This window comes from Mycena indigotica, assembly GCF_014461135.1.
Source record: "Mycena indigotica strain 171206Taipei chromosome Unknown Mind.scaff0005, whole genome shotgun sequence".
Lineage (NCBI taxonomy): Eukaryota > Fungi > Basidiomycota > Agaricomycetes > Agaricales > Mycenaceae > Mycena > Mycena indigotica.
The window spans coordinates 5788037-5810152 of NW_023503004.1; the positions used below are offsets into that span (position 1 = coordinate 5788037).

A 22116-nucleotide genomic window follows, 5' to 3' on the forward strand; every position below is an offset into this window, starting at 1 on the left:
TGCCCTTTCGGATCAAAGTAGCGCCAGCCGCTACTACCCCCAGACTGACCCTGTGTTCATTGAACCAGTCAGTGCTGGACCTTCCCGTGACAAGGGGAAAGGCATTGATCCCGGTAACTGGGGTAATACCTCGTTGAAAGACTATGATGATGAGCAGTTGGCGGCAGAAATTGAGGCGCAACGTAATGCCTTCGCCAACTTTGAGGAGATCCACCGCATCATCAAAGAAGAACCCGTGGCGACTCCGCCGGGATTCTTTGGCACGTTGCCGAGGGCAACAGTTGACAAGCCCCAGCCCGCGGCTGTCGTGCTCACCCGCGTTGAACCCTCTCCAACCCAGGAGGGCAAGGGCATGCCCGCTCCCGCTTCTGGCAAAGAACTGCCTGGTCAGACCACAAGCGAGGATATAGCCGCTGTGCGCAACGAGATGAACAGTCAGTTCGCTCGCTTGGAGCAGTTGATCGCCGGGCAGAAGCTTGCGCCGGCGTCAGAACGCGCCAAGGCACGCAAGGCCCTGGACGAGCACATCGAAAATCAGGCAAGCGAACATCCCCGCCAGGTGCGTGCGACTCCACGTCGCATGGCCATCCGCGGATTTATCGCTCAGGCAATCGGGGAGCTTCCGAAAGCGACCGCAGTGTTGTCGACCCCAGACCCGTCAGACGGCTCCAGCAGTTCAGACTCGGATGAGTCTGACCGCAGAGGCGGCGGTGATCAGAGTGGCGGCAGACGCGGCCCGGCAGCTACCCCCCGGGACGGAGCATCATTGCGCCGAGCGAGGGGGCAAGGCTCCAAGATGCGGATCAAACCAAAGGAGCCGAATGCATATGATGGTAGCCCGAATGCTACCTCATTCTTCCGTCTTATTCGGGAGTCATCCGCATATGTCGAGCTGGGTTGTATACCGCCTGAGAGGCAGGTCTTCTATATTTCATATTTTTTGAAAGGATCTGCGGCGGATTTCTATAACCAAGTAGTTGTTCCGAAGGAACGCGAATACACCCTGACTCGATTTTTTGAGGATTTATTCGAGTTCTGCTTCCCGGTGGACTATCGGAATAAGCAGCGTCGTCTGTTAGATCGATGCTATCAAGGCAGTCGCACAGTCGCAGCACACGTAGCTCACTTCTCTGAGATATACAATACCATTGGGATTGTGGACACACAAGAGAAGATCGTCAAGCTATGGAATAGCTTTGACGAGGAAGTACAGCAGGAAATGCACCGTGAGAAGCTGGACCCCGAGACATCATCTTGGGATGAAATCGTGAAGGGCGCAATGGATGCCGAGATTGTTGTTAACCTCGGGCGTCGCAAGCGCACTCATGCGGGGAGCTCCAAATCAATCCACGCCAGCACTTCCCAGTACCACATAGCCTCAACGACAGCGCCAGGCGCTCGCACTGGCAGCACGGGCTTCCGTTTCCGAAAGCGATTGGCTGGAGGGCGCCGACCTACGTCGATGCGCACCGCGGCTGTGGATGTTCCTGCGGGACCTTCAAGGGAAAAGAAGCTCTCGCCGCAGAGGCGCCAAGAGCTTCTTGCGAAAGGCCTGTGCTTCAATTGCGAAGAAGCAGGCCATCTCGGACGCAACTGCCCGAAGATCACAACGATGACCTCCAAAAGGAAGGGTAAACCCCCGGGTATTGGAGTTCGAGCCACGTGCTTCGTCTCTGCGTCACCCCCTGATCTGTATGGGCCATCGGAGGTCGTGGAATCCATGCACACCGCCGCGGTTACCTTTGGATGCGGAGCCCAGGAGGGCGGGGAATACCCTGCACCTTTGGAAACTGAGATTGACTCCGCTACAAAGGCGACTGCATGCACACCTCAGCCGATTGGCGATATAATTTCGCTTTACGCCAAGCTTGCGTTGGAGCTCGCGCAGCCCTTCCCGGGTGAGTGTGAGGTGGAAGATAACCGCTTCCTGGTCTACCGCACGTCAGACGCACTGTACTGTATTTCCGACAGTGTTACCTTGCTCGATGTGGAGGTCTGCGCCACCGACTTGGCTGACCCAACTTTCATGCTCGGGTACTGGTATGCCACGCAGCGCTGCGAAGCGCTTGGAATTGATGTGTCAGCGGCTTCGACGGAAGAGCGCTTCTGTGTTGAGATGCTCGACGCGCTCATGAACACTGTCGGGATCATACTTGATAATGCCCACGAAGCCGAGGGTCGATTCAGGGTTACAGAACAGGATGACGAAACACTTACTGTCCTGGACCGAGGCTGGCTCATGGCCGCCCCGCTCTTGAAGGAACAGCTGTGCGACACGTCGTTTGACCTCTGCGCTTGGTTTGCGGCCGCCGCTAAGACAGTCGATGACTCGTCTGAGGAAGGCACAGAGGACTGTGAGCCATACGATATCGGCAATGATGATCCACATACCGACCCGGATATGCCATCGCTCCGCTCCACCAGCGACTCCGATGATTCAGAGGATAACGCCTGGGAAGCTGGAGTGCCGGATTGGTTTGCCGATCACTTCCACGCTCGCTGTGAAACGCGGCGTAAAATTGTGGATGATTCGGGGCATATGCATGCTCACGCGCCATTTAGCCTGCGACAGCTTGGAGATGCGCTAGGCGATGGCGTTGTGAAGTTTCTGGAGTTCTGTCAGCCATACCCAGGTGACGAACGACTCTCACCATCGAACGCAAAGCGGAACAAGGTTCGCTTTCGAGCCTATCGCTGCTCTGATGAGGCCTACATTATCCGCGACCAATACTTTGGTGAAGATGTTATGCTGCCGATCGAATACCTGCGCGCGGAGGACTTCGCCCTAGCGGGGCTGGTATGCGCGCCATAAGGCGCGCATGCTAGACCTCGATCTGCTGGACTACGCATCACACCAGATCTACCGCATGGTTATTAATGACCTCCTTGGCTCGTCGGTTGAGCAGTACCTTGATCGTGTCAGCCAGACTCTTCCCCACTTCCAGAACTCTTCGCTATCTCTAGTGGAGGATGAACTGCGGCTATACACGGGTCCAAAGTCTTACCTGTTCCTCGTTCCAACCCTCCATCACCACACTCTCATTTCGGAGTCGATGCTAATGAACCCCAAGCTGGATATTGTTAACTGGATGCTTCGACAGCAGGAGAAAGACGACCTACTGCGACACAACTCCCGGCACGGCTGGGCGACGACTGAACAGCGGGATTACCTCGCCTGGCTATTCCGAGACCCCGATCCGGAGGGCGTGTCGTGCCTCTATTGCGGTGGTGTGCAGATACCGCCAGGCAGCCTTAGAGGCATGGCGCGCGCCGCCGCAACGCCCCGCGTTCCCGACCAGATTGTTGCAAAGCCGATCGTTGTCGTTGTTCGCATCAACAACGAGCCCGTCCGTGCGCTCATCGACTCTGGTTCTGTTGGAGATCTCATCTCAACGACCATTGTGGATCAGCTACGTCTCCGCAAAACAGAGCTAAAGAATGCCATACCACTGCAACTGGCAGTCCAGGGTTCTCGCTCCAAGATCAACCACTCTGTGAATGTCAAGTTTGAGTACCAGGACATAGACGAAAAACGTACCTTCCTGGTCGCCAACCTCGGCGGGTACGATATGATACTGGGCACCTCGTGGATGTTTCAACACAAGGTGAGCATTGGGCTCAACCCTTCACGCGTTCTAGTTGGCAGCGCTGACTCGCTCCCTCTAGATGGAGTAGCAACGGCAAAGATCTTCGCCAATGCGATGGACGTGGAGGCGGATGCGGTGGAGTCGGCGCGACAGGAGCTGCTAGAATATGCTAAACCGATTTGTAAAGTCGCCTCTGAAACACCCTTACCTCCACTGCGAGCGATTAACCACACCATACCTTTGATTGACGAGTCGAAAATTCTGCCCTGGAGGCCATCACGTTGTCCTGAGGCACTTCGGCACTTGTGGAACGAGAAGCGGAAAGCTTACCTGAGTACTGGGCGTTGGAAAATTACCAACTCGGGCAACACCGCCCCCATGCTTCTGATTCCCAAGGCAAAGTCGAACCCCCCAAAGCTGAGGGTGGTGGTGGACTTGCGCGCGCGAAACGCGAACACGCGCAAGATGACGTCGCCGCTTCCAGATATGGACGGCATCCTACGTCGTGTCGCTCGATGCCCATTCCGTTCGCTGATTGATGGCCAGGACGCATATGAGCAAATTCGCGTTGTGCCAGAACATGTCGAGCGAACAGCAGTGAGCACACCTGATGGCAATATGGTCAGTCTCGTTCTGCAACAGGGAGACTGTAATGCACCGGCAACGTACCAGTCGTTGATGAACTACCTTTTTTTCGGACTTCATTGGTCAGTTCATGGACGTGTATTTGGACGATATTATCATCTATTCAAACACACTACATGAGCATATCGAGCATGTCAAGAAAATCATCGACGTACTGAAGGAACAAACCCTCTACCTTAGCGCGGGCAAGCTTCAGCTGCTCAAGCCCGAGCTGAAGGTCCTTGGACGGGTCGTCGATGATCGGGGCATCCGTATGGACCCCGACAAGGTCGACTCGGTGCTAAATTGGAAAACCCCGACCAACCGGGACTTGCTGCGTGGGTTTCTGGGGTCGGTTGGCTACCTTGCTGATGACCTGGCGGGAATTCGCATACCCATGGGTGTCCTGCACACATTAACAAGCGACTCCGTCGCGTTTCGCTGGGAATTTACTCACCAGCGAGCGTTTGAAGATATCAAACGGATAGCGGGAAACGGCCGCGAGCACCGTCGCAAACCGCTGGTTTATGGCCCCGAGGCGCCGCCGATTTGGCTCGTCACTGACGGGTGCAGCTCTGGGGTCGCTGGTGTTGTCTGCCAAGGAGAAGACTGGAAAGACGCGAAGGTTGCCGCATTCTTCTCTGCCAAACTCAACCCGGCGCAGCAGAACTACCCCGTCCATGAAATCGAGATGTTGGCGGGCGTCGAGTCGATGCTGAGGCACCGGGACATCTTGCAGGGGTGTCAATTCACCTGGGTAACCGACCACAAAGGCCTAACGCACTTGGTGAAGCAAAGAAACCTGTCAGGGCGTCAAGCTCGATGGATAGAGAAGATTTCCGGGTTTGACTTTGAAGTAAAATACGTACCTGGGACCGAAAACGTGTTGGCAGACGCCCTGTCTCGTCTCTACTCCAACGAATCGCCCGGGACCGTTCGCGCGAGGTCAGAATACACGTATTTTGACGTGCTGGATAATGACGAAATGAATCTCGAGCTGGGCGCAGTTAGCGCGCCGGTTCTGACCGGGATCGAAGCTAATGCACTTACCAGTGATAGAGTCACGCGTTCTATGGCTCGCAATGCTCGAGCGGCCGCCGCCCGAGAACCTGGCGGCGCTGGGGGCGCTGACGCGTCGGCAGGAAGTGGGTTTGGGTCCAGGAGCCCTACGGCCCCAAAGGAGGGCGGGAGGGTACCCCTGAGCGCGAATCCATCGCCTGCTGAAGCCCCCGCAACGCGACAGCCGAGAGGAAAGCCAAGGAAAGTTGTAGAGGTGGAGGGGAAAGCCACGTCAAGGGCACAGCCTCACGAAGAGCCCGCTGATCCGGATGACAAACGCCCGGGTGCGGTGCTTCTTGCCTCTGACGACAACACTCCTGCGGGCGAATCAACGGACAGATTGCCCGCGGACCTGGAGACCGAGCTGGAGAGCATGGACAACTCCCTCCTCACAGTGGTCAACTCGGGTTGGCATGGCTTTGACCTCGCGAAATTTGTCGCTAACAAGTACGAGCAAGATGCTTTCTTCAAGCAGATCTTGGCCACGCCGAAGGCATTCAAGAACTTCGAGGTGCAAGAGGGCTTGGTGTACCTCAAGGAAGTCGATCGGCGGGTGCTCTGCATCCCGCGGCTTACTTACCACGGTCGTAACCTCCGCGAAATTGTCATTTCCGAGGCTCACTCGATTCTGGCGCATCTTGGCACGCGCAAGACCCTCGACTATCTCAGGGACCATGTATGGTGGAAAGAGATGGTCGATGACACACATAGCTTCTGCGAAACGTGCGCCACCTGCAAACGAAGCAAACCGAGCAACCAGAAGCCTTACGGACTTCTGCACTCGCTCTCGCCACCGGTCGCTCCCTGGGACTCCATTGGCATGGACTTCGTCGGCCCGTTGCCAGAGTCAAAGAACCGCGATGGTACCTTCAACTCCATCACAGTTGTCATTGATTTACTGACCGGCATGGTGCATCTCGTTCCCAGTCGGATCAACTACACGGCAAGACAGCTTGCGGAGCTGATGTTTGAGGAGATATACAAGCTCCACGGGCTTCCGAAGTCGATCATCAGCGACCGGGATGTACTATTCACTAGTACCTTCTGGAAGCGGCTTCACGAGCTCGTTGGTACTAAGCTTCACATGTCAAGCGCCTACCATCCCGAGTCGGACGGAGGCACCGAAGCGCGCCAAACCGCACTGTCACCCAGATGTTGCGCCAATGCATTGGCCCAAGCCAACGTGACTGGGTGGCGAAACTCCCGGCAATTGAGTTTGCCATGAACTCAGCTCGGTCGGAAAGTACAGGCTATGCGCCATTTTTCCTTAACACAGGGCGAATGCCGCGCTCGCTTCTCTGGAATTCTGACCGCTCACGGCAGTATCCTGGCATTGCGAACTTCGCTTTGCAGCGCCGGCTTGCGATCATGGCCGCGCACGACTCTATGCTGGCGGCACGGGTGAAGCAGACCCGGTTTGCAAACCGGAAGCGCCAGCCTGCGCCATTCCTGCTACATGATCTGGTCTACCTGTCAACCAAGAACTTGAAGTTCGAAAAGGGGCTCGCTCGGAAGCTCATACCGAAATTTGTTGGGCCCTATCGGATTACGCGGGACTTCGGGGAACTCTTCGTTTCAATTGGAGTTGCCTCCAAACCTGAAACAACGGGGAGTTCATGACGTCTTCCACGCCTCGCTGCTTCGAATTCATATCCCGAATGATGACCGCAGATTTCCCGGTCGCCTCGACTCGCAATTGGGCATCTCAACGGATGCGGCCACGGACGAATGGGCTGTGGAGAAGATTACGAACCACTACGGCCGACGCTCAGAAGCGTTGTTTGAAATCCTGTGGAAGTCTGGCGACACCACCTGGATGCCGTATGCGCAAGCAAGCCATCTTGCTGCAATGGCCGAGTACCTGGAGGCCCTAGGCTTGTCAGAAATCGCCCAGCTCGGCTACGGTGCTGGAGAACCGCCCGCGGACGACGCGCAACTATTTGCGGGATCCATTCAGCTCGCTTATAGCGGTATAACTGCTGGGTTAGAGCCAACGACGCTCCACTGCTCACCATTCCCCGCTCTATACGGCTCACACCCTGGTATCGCGAATGAACACCTGGAACGCTGCCCACCGCTCGTCTGCGCAAGCGCTATCGGGCGCTTCAACGAGCTGTATAATGGGGTTTTCGTGCGTCTTGACCGCTTGACACTGGCGTTCGTGCTCGGAGATGACCGCCAGTCCATAGTTGCTGCCGACCTGCTGCAACTTGTCGTTAACCGCGCTCATGTGCTGATGGAGGCTCTGGCAAACAAGGAGAGCATGCTGGACGTCGACCCAGTGGGTTACCGCGAGGTGGCCGACCGTCTTAATGCTGTTAGCACTCGGACTAAAATCGGCTTTCCCCGCCTCAGCTCTTCTCAATTCGGCGTCGTCGTCCCTCCTCCTCCTGGTTCTCGCCTCCCTACACTGGAGGAATTTCGCGTCCGCCCCGAGGATATCCGCGTTGAGCCCGAGGCTACTCCCCGCACCCCCCGTGGTCGACCCTGCCCTGCTCATCCAGCCCGGGTTTGTCCAGGTTAAGGCTAGCGAGTTGTACGCGGTGAAGGAAGACGTCGAGGACAAACTAGTGTTTATGCTGAGGCGCAAGTTCCCGCATGCCGACGTCGATGGCAACAGCGTGGTGCGCTCGATGTTCCCGTCGCTGTTCGGGCGCGTTCGACTCTCTGCCAGCGCCAGAGCCAGAGGATGGACGGCGAGGACGCCAAGGGCAGAAAGGCAGCGATTTGCGGGGAAAGAACAAGTCAAAGGGGAAAAACAAGCGCCGTGCGCCGACCCCTTCTTCCCCCGAGACCCCATCGGACTCATCGCCGCCCGCCACTCACAGTCACCATGCACCAACTAAGCGCCTTCGCTCCCACTCCCCCTGCGCTGCTCGCCAACCACACAAATACCATGGCTGCTATGACCGCGCGTCCACCGTGGCCATTGGGAAGAATGCGACCGCCTCTAACCACCCTAAGACCTTCTTCCACTACAAGAATATTGGCCCAAGCAACACCGGCACGTCGAGCGTCACCTCTGCATCCTCCCACATCACTCCCATCACTGCCGCAACACCTGCGGCGCCAGCGGAAACCACCCTCGCAGGCATTGTTCCAGCCCCCTGCAGCCACTTCCGACACTAATGGAGGCTTGTCGCCGTTCTCAATGACCCTCGCCGAGGGAAACGACCCAACGGATGTACCCGTCGATGCGGCTGCTCAGCCCGTGGAGACCATGGACACTTCGGGGTAAGGTCCTCGCGTCGAGGACCTGGAGGGCGTATGTGACAAATATTCTTTCTTTTTATTCGACACATCTCTGTTTCTTTTCGCGCGCAGCCTGCGGCTGCGCTCGGATCATCTTACTTACATAATCACGGTCACAGTATATATATCACATCTGTAACGGATTGTGTTTTTGGTCAATACTATCATTTACGCCAGTCACTCCTCTTCGACAATCGACATCGTGTGTCGGGACTAGCCAACAGCTCCCCGCCACAGCGGACCCGCGTTCTGGAATCCCGATCTACCGCCACTCCCCATGGCTCATGGCTGGCCAGGCCTATTCGTAGACGCTGGTGGCGATATAAGGGCCAGCCGGTGCGGGTGACGGCTCTCAGGCCAGTCCTCTGACGCACTCCCTTCCTCCCTCTTCGTTCCCATTCCCCCGTCAGTTTCAATTCCTTCTGCCAACGCCGCGCGTTGTTTGTTGCATCACATCTACCCCACCCACCAAACAAAGGAAGCAAAAACACGATATGCGCTCTGCACTCGCCGTCTCCGTCGTCTGCGCCCGTCCTCCTGGCCACCAACACCGCCGCCGCGCCCATGCCGATGCCCGAGAGGCCGCCCGCCCGCCGCCGTCAAGGTCGTCGCGCGGACACCCGAAAGGCCGCCCGCCGCCGTAAAAGTCATTTCCCGCGAGTTCCCCTTCGTGCGTTAGGCCACGTTCTCCCCGCACGCAACCGCTGACAGTTACTGTTATAGGGGCGGCCACCACGGCCCGCATGGGACGACGATGGGCCGCGAGCTCCATCCTGACGGCGAGGACTCCGACGCCGACGCCGACGCCGACTTGGACCTCCCTGCAAGCGACTCGGACGACGCTGCGGTGGAGGCCCGGGAGGAACGGCCCCGGCCCGGCAGCGGTGGGCATGGCGGCAGCAACCACAACATCGAGACGACCATGCGCCGCAAGCGCGAGCGCCGCCCCGCACCGGGCCGGCCCCACCCCGTCGTTGGCCGGGACGACACATTGGTAAGCACGCGCGAGGAGTGCCAGGGATAATTTGCTCACAGGGTTGTACAGCTCGGGAACGTGCCCACCGTCGACGCCGTGTTCGATGAGCTCGACCTGCGCGAGGTCCTCCCCGCCGCCCGACGCCGACCCGGCTGTCTCCGCAAGCGCCAGTGCCGCCGACGCGGCCACCACGGCGGACCTCGGGGTGCGTATCCATCGATTGAGCTAAAGCGGTGCTGACTGAAGTCATTCGCAGAACGCGAAGGTCCACGAGGTGGACCCGCAGGAGCCCGACGGGGTGCGTCATCGCCTAGGCATGCCGTTCGCCTATACATGTATTACCAGCCATCGTATTCGTATTTGGGACTGGCCCGTTATTGATTGGAGCGGGCCGAATTGTGCACGAATATTTTGTTTCTCTTGATTGTGCAGGGTTAGCATATTTTGCGATTGGTCTTCCTTTTTGCTGGGGCAGCGCATGTCCGAAGTTCCGAACTTGAAGTTGCCTGTGGGTGCGAGCCTTGGCAACCACTGTGCATGCGCGCCGTCTTGCTCCCGCCTCCGGGCCGCCGCTGCCTGCGAACGACGCACTGGCATCCGCTCGCGTGTCCCGCAAACGTAGGCTGGGAATGGAGGCGTGGCATCACTGCGTTCCGGGCCTCCAGCCGCGACGTGTGTTCGACGCGCACGCACGCGCCGCGGTGTACGGGTCTTCGTTGCGGCCATGCCTTTTTGGCGGCGGCGTTGTGTGTGCAGCGCACTGATCATGAAGGGAAAGATGGGCTGGGGCTAGGCTAAATATGATTGATGGGCATAATATATTACACTCATATCATATTTAACACCGCAATATATTTGTAGTATAGTATAAGTATCAGCTGAAAAATGTCAATATGTTAGGAATATATTCAACTATTATTACTCTTATGTTCAGCAGATGTCATGTGAATGTATGCACATGTTTGTCATGGGCTTCAGCAATTCATTTGCTCCACATTTCCATTTGTGGGGTCACTGCTGTTAATGCCCCAAATTGGTATCAAAAGCTGTAAAATGTGACCAATCTTCATTGGAATACAAAGCTGTACATGATATCTTGCACCCAGTACTATAAAACATTATTTCCAGCGCTATTTACCATACTGACACCTAAATATGTACCAAGTACTCTCAATTTTCCAAGTAAGTATATAAAGTTTACTGACTTGGGTTGCCATTGATGCAGATAACAGTCGACATGACATCTGCGTACTTATGAGAGTACCCAGATATTTAAGTGGGTTATTATGCAACTGTGTGCTATTCTGTAATGAGTGGGATTTTTGTTTTATAATTAGAAATTCACTTTATCAAGTAATATTCAAAGCTGGGGTGTAGCCCCAGCCCTGTCTAGTAGGTAGTATCCCACTTCATTATCCCCCCTTGTTATCAATCACTATTGCAGCCATGCCCATCCCATATAGGCCTTACAGACCTTCTATTTCACTATTTGTCTTATTATCTTGTTCCCCTGAATATACACCCTTTTGTTTGCTTGTTTTTTATCTTCCTGTCAATTGCTTGCCATTGCCATTTGGCCCCAGAGTCACTTCCTACAAGAGCCTTGAAAATGGATTTTACACTAGAATTGAACACAGGCTTACCTAAAAAGGGCAACTGGCCACCCGCTTGTTCAAGCAGGGTACATGACCTTGGTCAGGTGCTAGGTTGGCTCATAAGGTATAGCAAAACATGGTCTTATGCATTTAAGAAAAAAAAAAAAAACACTGGTCTATAGTTACAGGTCTCTATAGACATGACATGTTTTGCCTCTGTTCAAAAGAGCAAAGCCACACAACAAAGACTATGACATGCACCATTTATTTATTGTTGTGGACCTACACGGAAACCAGGTCTTGACCCTCTTCACAAGGAAAAGCCATGTCACAAGGACAACTTGGATTGTTTCTGCATCTCTCCTAGATCCAACAGTAGGGCTGTAGGCCGTCGCCGTAATATACGGCGTACGGCTGGCCATAATACGGCACCGTAACAGTACCGTAAGGCCCGTTGGGGACCGAGTTGACTACGGTACAGCATGGGGCCATCCCGACGCCGTCAGAGGCTGTACCGTACACGGCCGTAGCCGTATACGGTATGGCCTACAGCCCTATCCAACAGCCTAGAGAGCAGTTCTATAATGCCCACCAACTAAATCTACTTTTGCACCTAAGTTGAGCATTTTTGTGTCTCTAGGGTAGAGCATGGGTCTTGGTCAACCCACAGGGTCTAATAAGCCAGTATAATTCAACAATTCACTATTGTCAATGGCTATCATCATCCACCTTACTATATTTGAATATTCTGTGACCATAATATAGTTTAGTTTAAACATAATCATATCAACAAAGGACATAATATATTCATCAAATTCTGGCCAATACTAACTACCACAGTACTAGCTGCTAGGACCTTATCTCACATATTGTCACCACAACAAAGATGATGACAAGGTTAACAACATAGGCCAAGATATTCCAGAAATTAAGAATCAGGATACTTAACTGAGAGTGTGGGCACTGCTGTTATCATCTGAATAGGTATGTGTCAGACTGCGGGTCGGGCCGTGCAAGGACTTCTCCTAAGAACGCGTGCCCGGAACAGAACAGATGGATAGTCAGGCCCGCAAGAACGGCGAGCGGGGTAGATCGAAACTGAAAGGGCCCGTGAACTCGGTCCCTTGTTGCGGTCGGTGGTCGAAGGTTCGAATCGGGTCGTGTCGGGCCTGATGAGTTGTTAACGCCTCCTTGCATGGAGTAAGGTGGTTCTTTAGACGATCTAAGCGATAGAGTACAGGGTACACTATCGCGCATTATATACGCGGGCCCACAAAGGGGGGTGATCGGACACCCTGGCCTCTCCTTCTCCTCCTCGCTCCCGTTCCTGGCCGCAGAGGGGATGATCGTACGTCCCTTGCGGGCCAGGCGCTACTCCTAACCTCCTAGCACTTCTCCCCAGTCCCCTTGTGTCGAGTTGGGCTCGGCGACGGCTCGACGCGTTGTTCTCGGTCACGTGCTTCCCACGTGTGCGTTCCTCCTACTGGGGTGCATGTTCCCCGTCGTCACGTGCTGCATGCTACGGGGCCCGCGATGGCCCGACATCAGCGCCGGAGCGGACGGGCCGGGTCTTATCCGTGACAATATGCTCACTCCTTTCACTTGAGTGCCTTGTTTAGGGTTCCAACTATTTGATTTCTGTTTGTAAAATTTTCAAATAAAATAGAAACCAAACACAAACAGTAATAAATGTTTAAAACTATTTATAAATGGTTTCTGGTTATCAGACACAAATTGAGCAGTTTGTTCTTAAGTTGTTCCCTTGGACTTGGACACCAACATCAGTACATCACATGATCACAAAGGGACTACTGTACTATTTCAATCAATTAGTCCTGTTACGGTCACATTGACTTTTTTGGCCGAAAATTTTCTGCCTGTCACAGGTCACAGCAAATTTCCTTGCTCCCAAACCTTCCCAAAAAGGTAATTTTAAAAATTTCTGCGCCTACGGCACGCAGAACTTCCATATAAGGCAGGGGTCACATGTCACATGTCACAGGCCCGCAGAATTGAATGAAATAGTACAGTAATTACTATTGTTCCCCAGCCTTGGGGTAAACACAGGGCAAATAAGATGGCCAAAGTGTCTGATGTGGAGTTAGGCATTGCATGGATGGAGATGAATCAGACCAGGTACAAACACAAATATTAATATAAGTAAATCCATCACTGCTCACAACTGCCAGTGCCTATGAAAACAATCAGATAGTGTTAACTTCAGCACAAGAAGTCTTCTGTTCGGCACAGAGATCGGTGCATTAGATTGAGGTGTACAAATCCGTGTTTTTAATGGTCTGCTTTTTGACAAGGTGTGCGGTTACTTCAATCATATACATTCACAGGTCATCTACCCACTCAGTGTTTTTGCCCAAGCCGCCATATATCGGATCGCTAGAGGTGCCCTCTAGCGCCGAGTATGGCCACATCTCCGGCTCCAGGGCTTGTGTCACCTGAATGACAAGGCCCGCCGCGATACTGTCAAAGCTGCGGATACTGAATCGGTCTATCTACTGCTGAAAGCTCTTATCGACAGGCTGGTGCGGTTCAAGCGGCTCACGTCCCTCACCATTGTCAAACTTGTACTCGCCGAGCACACATTGCGCAATATCTTTGAGGGCTCACCAGGCCTCACCCGACTCACTGTGCGCTGCAAGTACTTCCGCCAGTATACGGGCTCACAGCCTACGCTTTTGGGACCGCAAAAATCTCCCTTAGAATCTCTTGTGGTCGAAAGTGACCATATTCGGCCGGTGAACGACCTTCAGCCATTCATGCCGTTTCTCGATCCCAGCAAACTGCGAAATGTCGTGCTCAAGTGCAGCTTGTCTCCCCCGCTCGAATCTCCCCACACCCTCCACCCATTTGACGCGGTTACTTGTCTCTCAATCGGTCATCGTCGACAGCGCTGGGTGGGTGTCTTGTCCTTGTTCCCCGGCCTCCGGGAGCTTGAGATCGGGGAAGCTGTGGGTGTCTATGGAACCGTTGACGCGATTGGCACATCTGCTGTCTGCTCCAACATTCAAGTACTCACAATCCCCTCGCTCACCCTCATGGCGGTCTTGCTGCAACGCACAGCACAACTCTCGATGATCATATGCAAATCGGCGAGATATGGCGACAGGGACTCGGACACGTGCGTGACCGCCCTGAAACTGGGTCCTTATCCGTTCTTGGTGGCACTCAGCATCGAACTCCCGCCACTCTTCCCAGTTGAGCTCGCTCTGCTCCGTACATGCTTCCCCGCACTCCAGCACCTCCATATTAAAACAGTGGCCCGCAGGGTTACTTTCGGTACGGACGAGGCACCGAGCAACACGGTGTGTTGCTAACACCACTCGATTGACTCTACCTGATGTATTTCCGCAGGCCACGTCAGTTCTCCGTGCACTTGGCGCAACGCAGGCCGTCCTCCCGCCCGCGTTAAAGACCCTCGTCCTCGTCTGGAGCTTCAAAGACGCAGGTGATGCGCAGCACATGCCGATAGACCTCGTAGCCCTCCGTCAGGCAATCATCGCGCAGTACCCCCGCGCTCACCGCCCCTTGTCGTCGATGCGGCCGTGTTTGCATTCCATTGCCGCTGTCGCCCGTCTGCCCGGTATGTTCTCGCTGAGGAGTACGACGAGGGCCCGTCCAAAGGTACGCTGTCGTATCGGGTACGCTGGGACTGCTGATAACGTGCTGGTCAGAGAGATATCAGAGTGTCCAGGAGCGGGTGTTATGTATGTGGGAGGAGGTTGAGCGCGAAGTCCGTCACCGCCTCAGCGCGCATGCGAGTAGGTCGTTCACCCATGGGATGGACTCGGATGACCTTGCGCTTCAAAAAGCATAGCACAAAGAACTTGAAACATGACCAACAGCTTGAATGATGATCCTTGTTGTCCGGCGAATCTGAGTCAATCAGGAAGAGGACACGTTTCGGTGTTGGTGATGCACCTTAACACATTACCGCTTGGTCTACGATACTGAGCGCAGTCAGGATCCTGATCTTGATACTGTCATGCTGATGGCGCCCACCAGATCTACCTGGCCGACTTCACGCGGAAAGCCGGATGGCGGACAGGTTATACCGCCTTTATCGCCGCCCTGCATGCTCTACACACTGCGCAAGCGTACTGATCCCGCGCAGCCGTCGTTCATCTCCCGCCCTGGCGCTTGTCCTCGGGACAAAAACCGCGCGACCCACACGCAGATCATCCCCCATTTCATCGCCCCAATGTCCGCCGGGCCACATGTACACTGGCAGACAACGGTGACGACGACGATGTTCGTCCCCAACGAGGCCGCAGGCCTGGCAGGCCTTCCTAGCGAGCTGGCAGAGCGCCGGCTTGCCAACGCCGTGCCCGTGCGTCTACTTAGCAACTCCCTCGGTCTCCCTAGTATGATAATCGCCACAGTTTTCTTGCGCAGTCGACGACGCAGCTGGTGATCATGCAGTACGCAAACTCGCCGTTCAATCTTGTTAGGTTCACGAACGTGTCCCTCCCAAGCGCGCAGCGGTCCCACAGTCCCTCGTCCTCGCGGTCTAACTCGGGCAGCAGCACATCTTCGAGAGCCAGCACGAGCGCGGGCTCAACCGGCGGACTGTCAGCATTGCCCCGTCAAGCCCGATATCTACCTGAGGGCACCTCCGATGCCCTCTCCAACGGTCCCACAATCTGACAACGCAGCGGCGACTCCGGTGTCGCAACTCCGCAGAATTGGCACGATCGCCGGGGCCACAGCCGGGGCAGCCGTGATAGCTGTCGTGCTTGGCGTTCTCCTGCTCTGCATCCGCAGACGGCGCGTCGGCGGCATCAGCGACAGCAGGCTGGGGCAGGGCTGCGGCCAGCAGAGAACATGCGCGTGACGCCACAGGTCACGCGCATTTTCGCACTGGCAGCCCCGACGCGCGTGACGGAGGTGCTTGCGCGGGCAGGAGAAGATGATGCGCAAGCTCGTGGATGCGCGTCCGAGTCGGCCTGTGGTGCGAGCGGGTGAGATAACCGTGACTGAGGGCGGCATTCGGGAGAGCTTGGCGGTGGCGGGGGAGATGGAGAGCAGCGGATTGGTGCAGCAGATGCATGCAATGGCGTTGTGGATGTCGCTTCTGGAGGCGCAGCTGAGGGTGGCGGGCGCAAATGTGACGGGGAGGAGCAGGATGCGCAGGGCGAGAATGACAGGTCAGAGACGACGTTGCCCAATGCCCGAGTATTAGAGCGGGCGGCAGCTAGTGACGGACGGCAGCATGTAACGGGGGTTGTCGAGCAGAATGCCCTAGGCGAAGCCGGCGCCTAGAATGCAGGATAAAAAAACTACACCTCAACTACCAATTTCATCGAGCATGCGCGCGCCGTGAATCTGGTCTGGTAGGACATACTTAGTGCCTGTGTGCTGCGGGGAAAAATGAATGGACGTATCTCCCTAGTTACGCAGTAGAAGAAGCAACCCCGGGGCCCGAGTAAAACCAGCCTGAGTGAGGCCCGCGGCGCCGCCAGCAACTTCAAAGCTAGACAAGGTCTTCGCTTCGGATAAGTATCTGCCCAACGCGCTCGTGGCTGTTCGTGCGTCGTGGGAGGCGGAGTGGCCGGCGAGGACTCAGAGGCAGATGGGTGGTCAAGACGAAGGGAAGAAGATCGCAATCAGCATGTGATACGCGCGCGATACGCATCACCGCTCCTTCTTCCGCTCCACCACCACGGATTGCCTCCTCGCCGTCCTCGACTCCGGCAAGACTCTCTTCACAAGCTTCCCCGCCGTCCATGAAGCGTACCCGCATGCTGGGGCGTTTCTGCGTCCACCCGCGGGACTTCGCCGTGTCCTAAGCGTCGCTAGCCTGAGGCCCGTCTTGGCGCGATTCTTCGCCAGGCTCATAAGTACCTTCAAGAGCGGTAGTCCACGGGCTCGATGGGAGAGGGGCGGCTCTTATAGCGGCTGGGGTGCTGGGGAGAGACTCGTAGCTGGGCCCGGTGCGCCTCAGCGTCTCGCGCGCTTTCACATACTCACCGTTTCCCCAGCCCAGCCTGTACTCAGTTGACTCCCGAACCCCCACTCCAGCGCGCCACCTTCTCTCACGCCTCCACCTCCACCATCCTGTCCTAGTAGACACGCCAGATCCATCACAGCAAGTGCGCTGTCGGGGAGACACCAGGGAAAGTGGACGTCCATGGAGAACGGACTGCGTGGCTGCTTTTCGAACACTGTTATTTCTGTGACGAGGGTATGTCATCTCCCTCCTTCTGTTTCCTTGTCTGACACGGAATTTCAGCCGTACTCCTTAAAGCGCGAGACGCTTTGTTTGGGTTGCACTTACAGGACAATGGCGGCGCGCTTTGTTAGACTGCGTATCATGTATAAACACGGCGCGGGCAACAACTGGTATAAGCCTCATCCGTCCCCCATCCGTACCACTCCACATACTCTCAACATGTTCCACGCGCCTGCCTGCATACCGCTACGATGCCCCCGCGTATCCGATCCAGCCCTCGCAAGCCGCGCTACTGGGCCGGTCCCACCCGTACGTCCCGCTCGGCCCGTATACCGCTCCGCTCATTAATATGCCCCGCTCCGCAGACAACCCCCGCAAGCCCCGCTCCCGGACCCGCGCCTTGTGCGCGACCCCGCCCTGGCCCACATCGACCCCGCGCTGTGGCCGCCGCTGACGGACGCCGACCAGCTCCAGCTGGTGGACGCGGTCAAGGTGCACATGGCGAAGGCCGAGGCACAGGCCTTGCAGTGCGTGCATGCCCGTGCCACCTCCGAAAATAGCTAATCTGACCTGTTCGCAGAGACCGGCTTGTCTTGCCGCAAGGCCCGGTGTCCGATTCCACGGCGGAGATGGCCGCGCCTCCCATGGCCACGGACTCACAGGGCTCTCCTAGCCCGAACAAGCCAAGGCGCGGCCGCAAGACCGCCGCTCCCGGCGGCGGCACGCCGACGAAGCCCCCTTTTTCTACTGCGCAACTACGGAGATGATCACTCCGAGTCGAGCATTTTCCCCCGCAGTACACAGGCATCAAGTCTGTCCTCCGTAGGCTACCAGACCAGACTCACGCATGTTCGGTGCAAATAAATAACGATGATTTTTCAATGGTACAGGACGACGTGAGGACAGGACACTTGCGCGCGGCCAGCGCGCGAACCGCGGCGTCCTTGCAGCATGTGTCAGCACCGTGTCAATACGCTGACGGCGCGGGACTTGACGTACGTGGGGGCGACGGCGCCAGGCTAGTCGGTCGGCGCGGGAAGCGGCACGGCGTCGGACGTCTGCTCGGGGGGGAGCGCGATATTCGTGTCCTCGGGGGGCGGGACCACGTCGGTCGGCCCGGGCGGGGGAGGGAGCGCGTCGGACGTCTGCTCCGGGGGCAGGGCGATGTTGGTGTCCTCGGGCGGCGGGGGCACGTCGGTCGGCCCGGGCGGCGGCGGGAGCGCGTCGGACGTCTGCTCCGGGGGGAGCGCGATGTTCGTGTCGGTCGCGGCGCCGGCGTCCCGGCGCCGCATACGCATGCGGGCCCCGCCGGCGGGGATGACCGCGGCGAGGACGGCGGGGAGGAGCAGCGCGGAGAGGAGGAGGTTGGGGAACATGGGGAGTGGTGCGGATGTGCCGTGTCTCCCGCGTTTATATGCGCCCGGGGCGGCCGCATTGGGCCTTGTTCGCAGCCCTGCGACCCGCTGATGCCTACTACAGTCGCCTTCCCAGCCTCCATCGGGTCCAGAGTGCGCAACCACGAACGCAGTGGGTTGTCATGGCGCGCGCCACACGCCACACGCCACGCGCCACATGCGCGCGCCGGGCAATCGCCCAAAAGCACCCGCGGGATGCGCCATCCTCCGGATCAACGACCGTCGCCATTGCAGCCGGACGAGGACAGGCGCGCGCGTGCGGAGGGTCACGAGCACACCGCCGGCGCGCGCGGCGGCGGCTTGATCCGATTATCTCAACCGTGACGCGACTGTTGCTGCGCCAACTCGGCGCGCAGGAATGTCGATAGTTGTTGTGGTGCGTCGCGACGGCAGGCGCAGACCCGCTGTGGTACTTACGGCGCTGCGACGCACCGCTGCTTCGAGTTCTCGTTGCTGAGGATACTGATTGTAGCACTTGCCCATGGGCCATCGGTGTCACGGTAACGTGGCGCGAAGTTCACGATCGCAACCCCATTGATGGCGGTTGCCCGGACTCGGACGGGAGGGTGCATTGCTCCCGCGGCGCGATATCGATGCGCGGGTGCACTTTTGGTCCCGCGGCGTCCTGATCCGAGCGCACCCGGCGTGGTTGTCGAGTCTGGGCTCTGGACGCTGGGGCGTGGCATACCCGCCCATGTCGACAACAGTCGGGCCGGCGTTCCTCGGTGCGTACATAAACGCAGCGCATCCGAGTCCCAAACCACCAACAACAACCACACCATGCGCCGCACACGCCTCCTCGCGCTCCTCCTCCCCGCGGCCGTGGTCTCCGCGGCTGCAATTGCCCTCCCCGGCACAGGGCGCCCGACGAGCCGGCCCTGCCAGTGTACTCCGTCCCCCTGGTGGTCCGCCAGGAGGACGACCCGCAGCCCGGCGGCGGCGGCGGTGAGCAAGATCCGGACCCTGGGAATGGAGGCGGCGGCGGCGGCGGCGGCGGCGGTGAGCAGGACCCGGACCCCGGCAACCAGTGCCCCCGACGCCGCGCGGCGTGAAGCGCACCAAGTGAGTTCAAGTTCTCTTGCTGCCTCGTCGTCGAGTGGTTTTCGTTGACGTGTGTTGCAGCCGGCTCGACGTGCGCTTCGTAGCGGTGGCGAAGCCCAGGTTTCCCTTGAATACGGTCGTGGAGCGCGTAGAGTAATTGGACAGTGTACTCACGTCGTCCGCTGTATATTTCTGCACGATTATCGTCACTTTGTCCCCTTTCCTTGAAGTTGCGGCCCGGGGTCGAATTCGGCGACGAGGAGACGGGTGAGGGGTGGAGGGAGCGGGGCCAGCGCGGCGGCGATGGGCGAGAGCGAGAAGCGGTGGTGGCAGCCAAGGTAGCTCTGCATCGCGTCGTGCGGCGCTACGACTCGGGTCCGGACTTGCGATAGACCGAAGTCCTTCGGCGTTCCCGGGCCTTCCTCCGGCGCCCTCCCCGATCATGATTGCTTGTTCTTCTCAACAGCAAACTCCAACGCTGAGCGTACCGCGTTGTTTGCATCCCCTGTCCTACTCCCTGCATTGTCAGCAGTGACCGAAACGCGAGTATCAATCCAAATGCGCACCTTGACATGTGCGCGGCCGTGCTCGGCGCTGGCCGCACCGTGCCAATGCCCGGCCCAGTGGTGCCCATGGCCAGCGACCGCGACGCGGTCAACCTGAAGCCCGCGTTCGAAGTGCTCGGCCTCCACGCATTCTTCCCGACGACCGTGACGGTGGATGAGCCACTCGCGGCAGAGCCTCGCGTCCAGCCGGGGCCAGCGTCCCTTTGTTGGTTGGTGAGCACGGCCGACGGCGGAAGTTGTTACAGTCTGAAGAGGAGCCGGGCCCCGCCCGCGTGCGTCATCGCGTCGGCGTAGGCACTGGTTATCCAGCGTGCATCTAGAGGCGGAGTCTTGTCGGTGCAGGCCGTCTTCGGTGAAGCCGTTCACCGTCGACCGGCGCGACCGTTCCTGCGGCGTGCGCGAGCGTCGAGAACAGAGTGCCGGCGCGTGGAGGAGGAGAGAAAAGAAGTCGTGTGCTGACGTCATCCGCAGACGCGTGACCCACAGTCAATTCGTCAACAGAGTGACGTGCGGCTTCGCTGTTCATTCGTGGGTCCGAATTTTGCACACGAATTGTGCGCATGGCGGTCACGGTCCCGGGCCCACGGGCGCACGGCGACTTCCGCACGGTGTACCAAGCTTCGGCTGTCAGGCCCGGCCGGGAAACATCGGCCCGGGAAACATCGCTGTCACTGGCCACCTGGCATACAAGCATTCATTCCCGTCCTGGGCTTACGAGACACACGATTTCGCAAGATCAGTGGTTCGAGACATAAGACTTTACATCCATTCGGACACCAAGAAAACCGCTGCACCCCCCGTTACGAGGCGGGGCCCCCGCCGCGTTGCGTTACTGCTGTCTTTCATGGCCCTTGCCGCATCTACTCTTCCTCCGTATCCCCACCGCCCGCGCCCGCACCCGCACCCGCACCCGCCTCGGTGACCTCGGTGATGGCCGACAGCGGCGCCGGCGGCGGCGTCGCGGGCCCGGGGAACGTGTGCGCCCGCAGCTCGGGCGGCGGCGTGCGGGCCGAACAGCCCCGCAGGCGCAGGCGCAGGCGCAGGGGAGGGGGTGTCACGGTGGCGCGATCCGAGTGGCGCGGGGGTGTATGGCGCCGGGAGGCCCCAGCCGGCAGTGGACGCAGGGGGCGGGAGGGCTCATCAGTAAAACTACAGGTTGGTCTTGGAGATCTTTGGTCTTTGAAACAGATCTTTGGTCTTGGAAATAGGTCTTTAGCAGTCTTGGTCTTGGGGAGGATGATCTTTGGTCTTGGGCCATGGTCTTTGGAAATGTTTTGGTCTTTATAAGTTATGCACAAGAAAAATGAATTGGTCTGGAGATAAAGTTGGCTATTGCATCAATACATTTGAGAGCATTCCTTAATAGTTTCTCCAAAAGTTGTATAGACAGAGACATGCTAATTATCATGCTGAATGGCTCTATGGTGAAGCAGGGCATTGGAGCAATAGAGGGGATAGAGGGCCTGTTCCCCACTCCCAAGAGCTACATTGGTTTTGTCACTACTGCCAATCAAGAGAGTGCTCCCAGACTTTGCTTCACTTGTAGTGCCAGTAGTAGTGTCACCCTATAAGACCAGTCAGACTAGGGTGACCAAGAGAAAAGGACATACAGTTTGATGCCAGGCCCACTGGCATGGGCCCAATACAAAGTTCTGGTCAATGTGTCCATTGGTTTTGTTGTGGTCACTGGTGGAGGACATGAAAGTTCGACAGGAAAAGGAATGACAAGTCATTCCGGGGATAGTCGGCTACTCCGGGCATCCAAGCCGCCCAGCGTAACGACGGAGCTTCTGCTGATCATCAGCACATGGTGA

At 57.3% G+C, this 22116-nt stretch overlaps 1 protein-coding gene across 1 annotated transcript; it reads left to right on the forward strand.

Annotated features, from left to right (window-relative positions):
* Positions 1 to 7086: 7086 nt before the first annotated feature.
* MIND_00655300 (uncharacterized protein) lies at positions 7087 to 7794 on the forward strand (the record flags this gene model as incomplete). Its single annotated transcript, XM_037363280.1, has 1 exon — positions 7087 to 7794. One exon carries the CDS (start codon positions 7087 to 7089, stop codon positions 7792 to 7794), a length of 708 nt encoding a protein of 235 aa, XP_037221201.1.
* Between the last annotated feature and the right edge of the window lie 14322 nt (positions 7795 to 22116).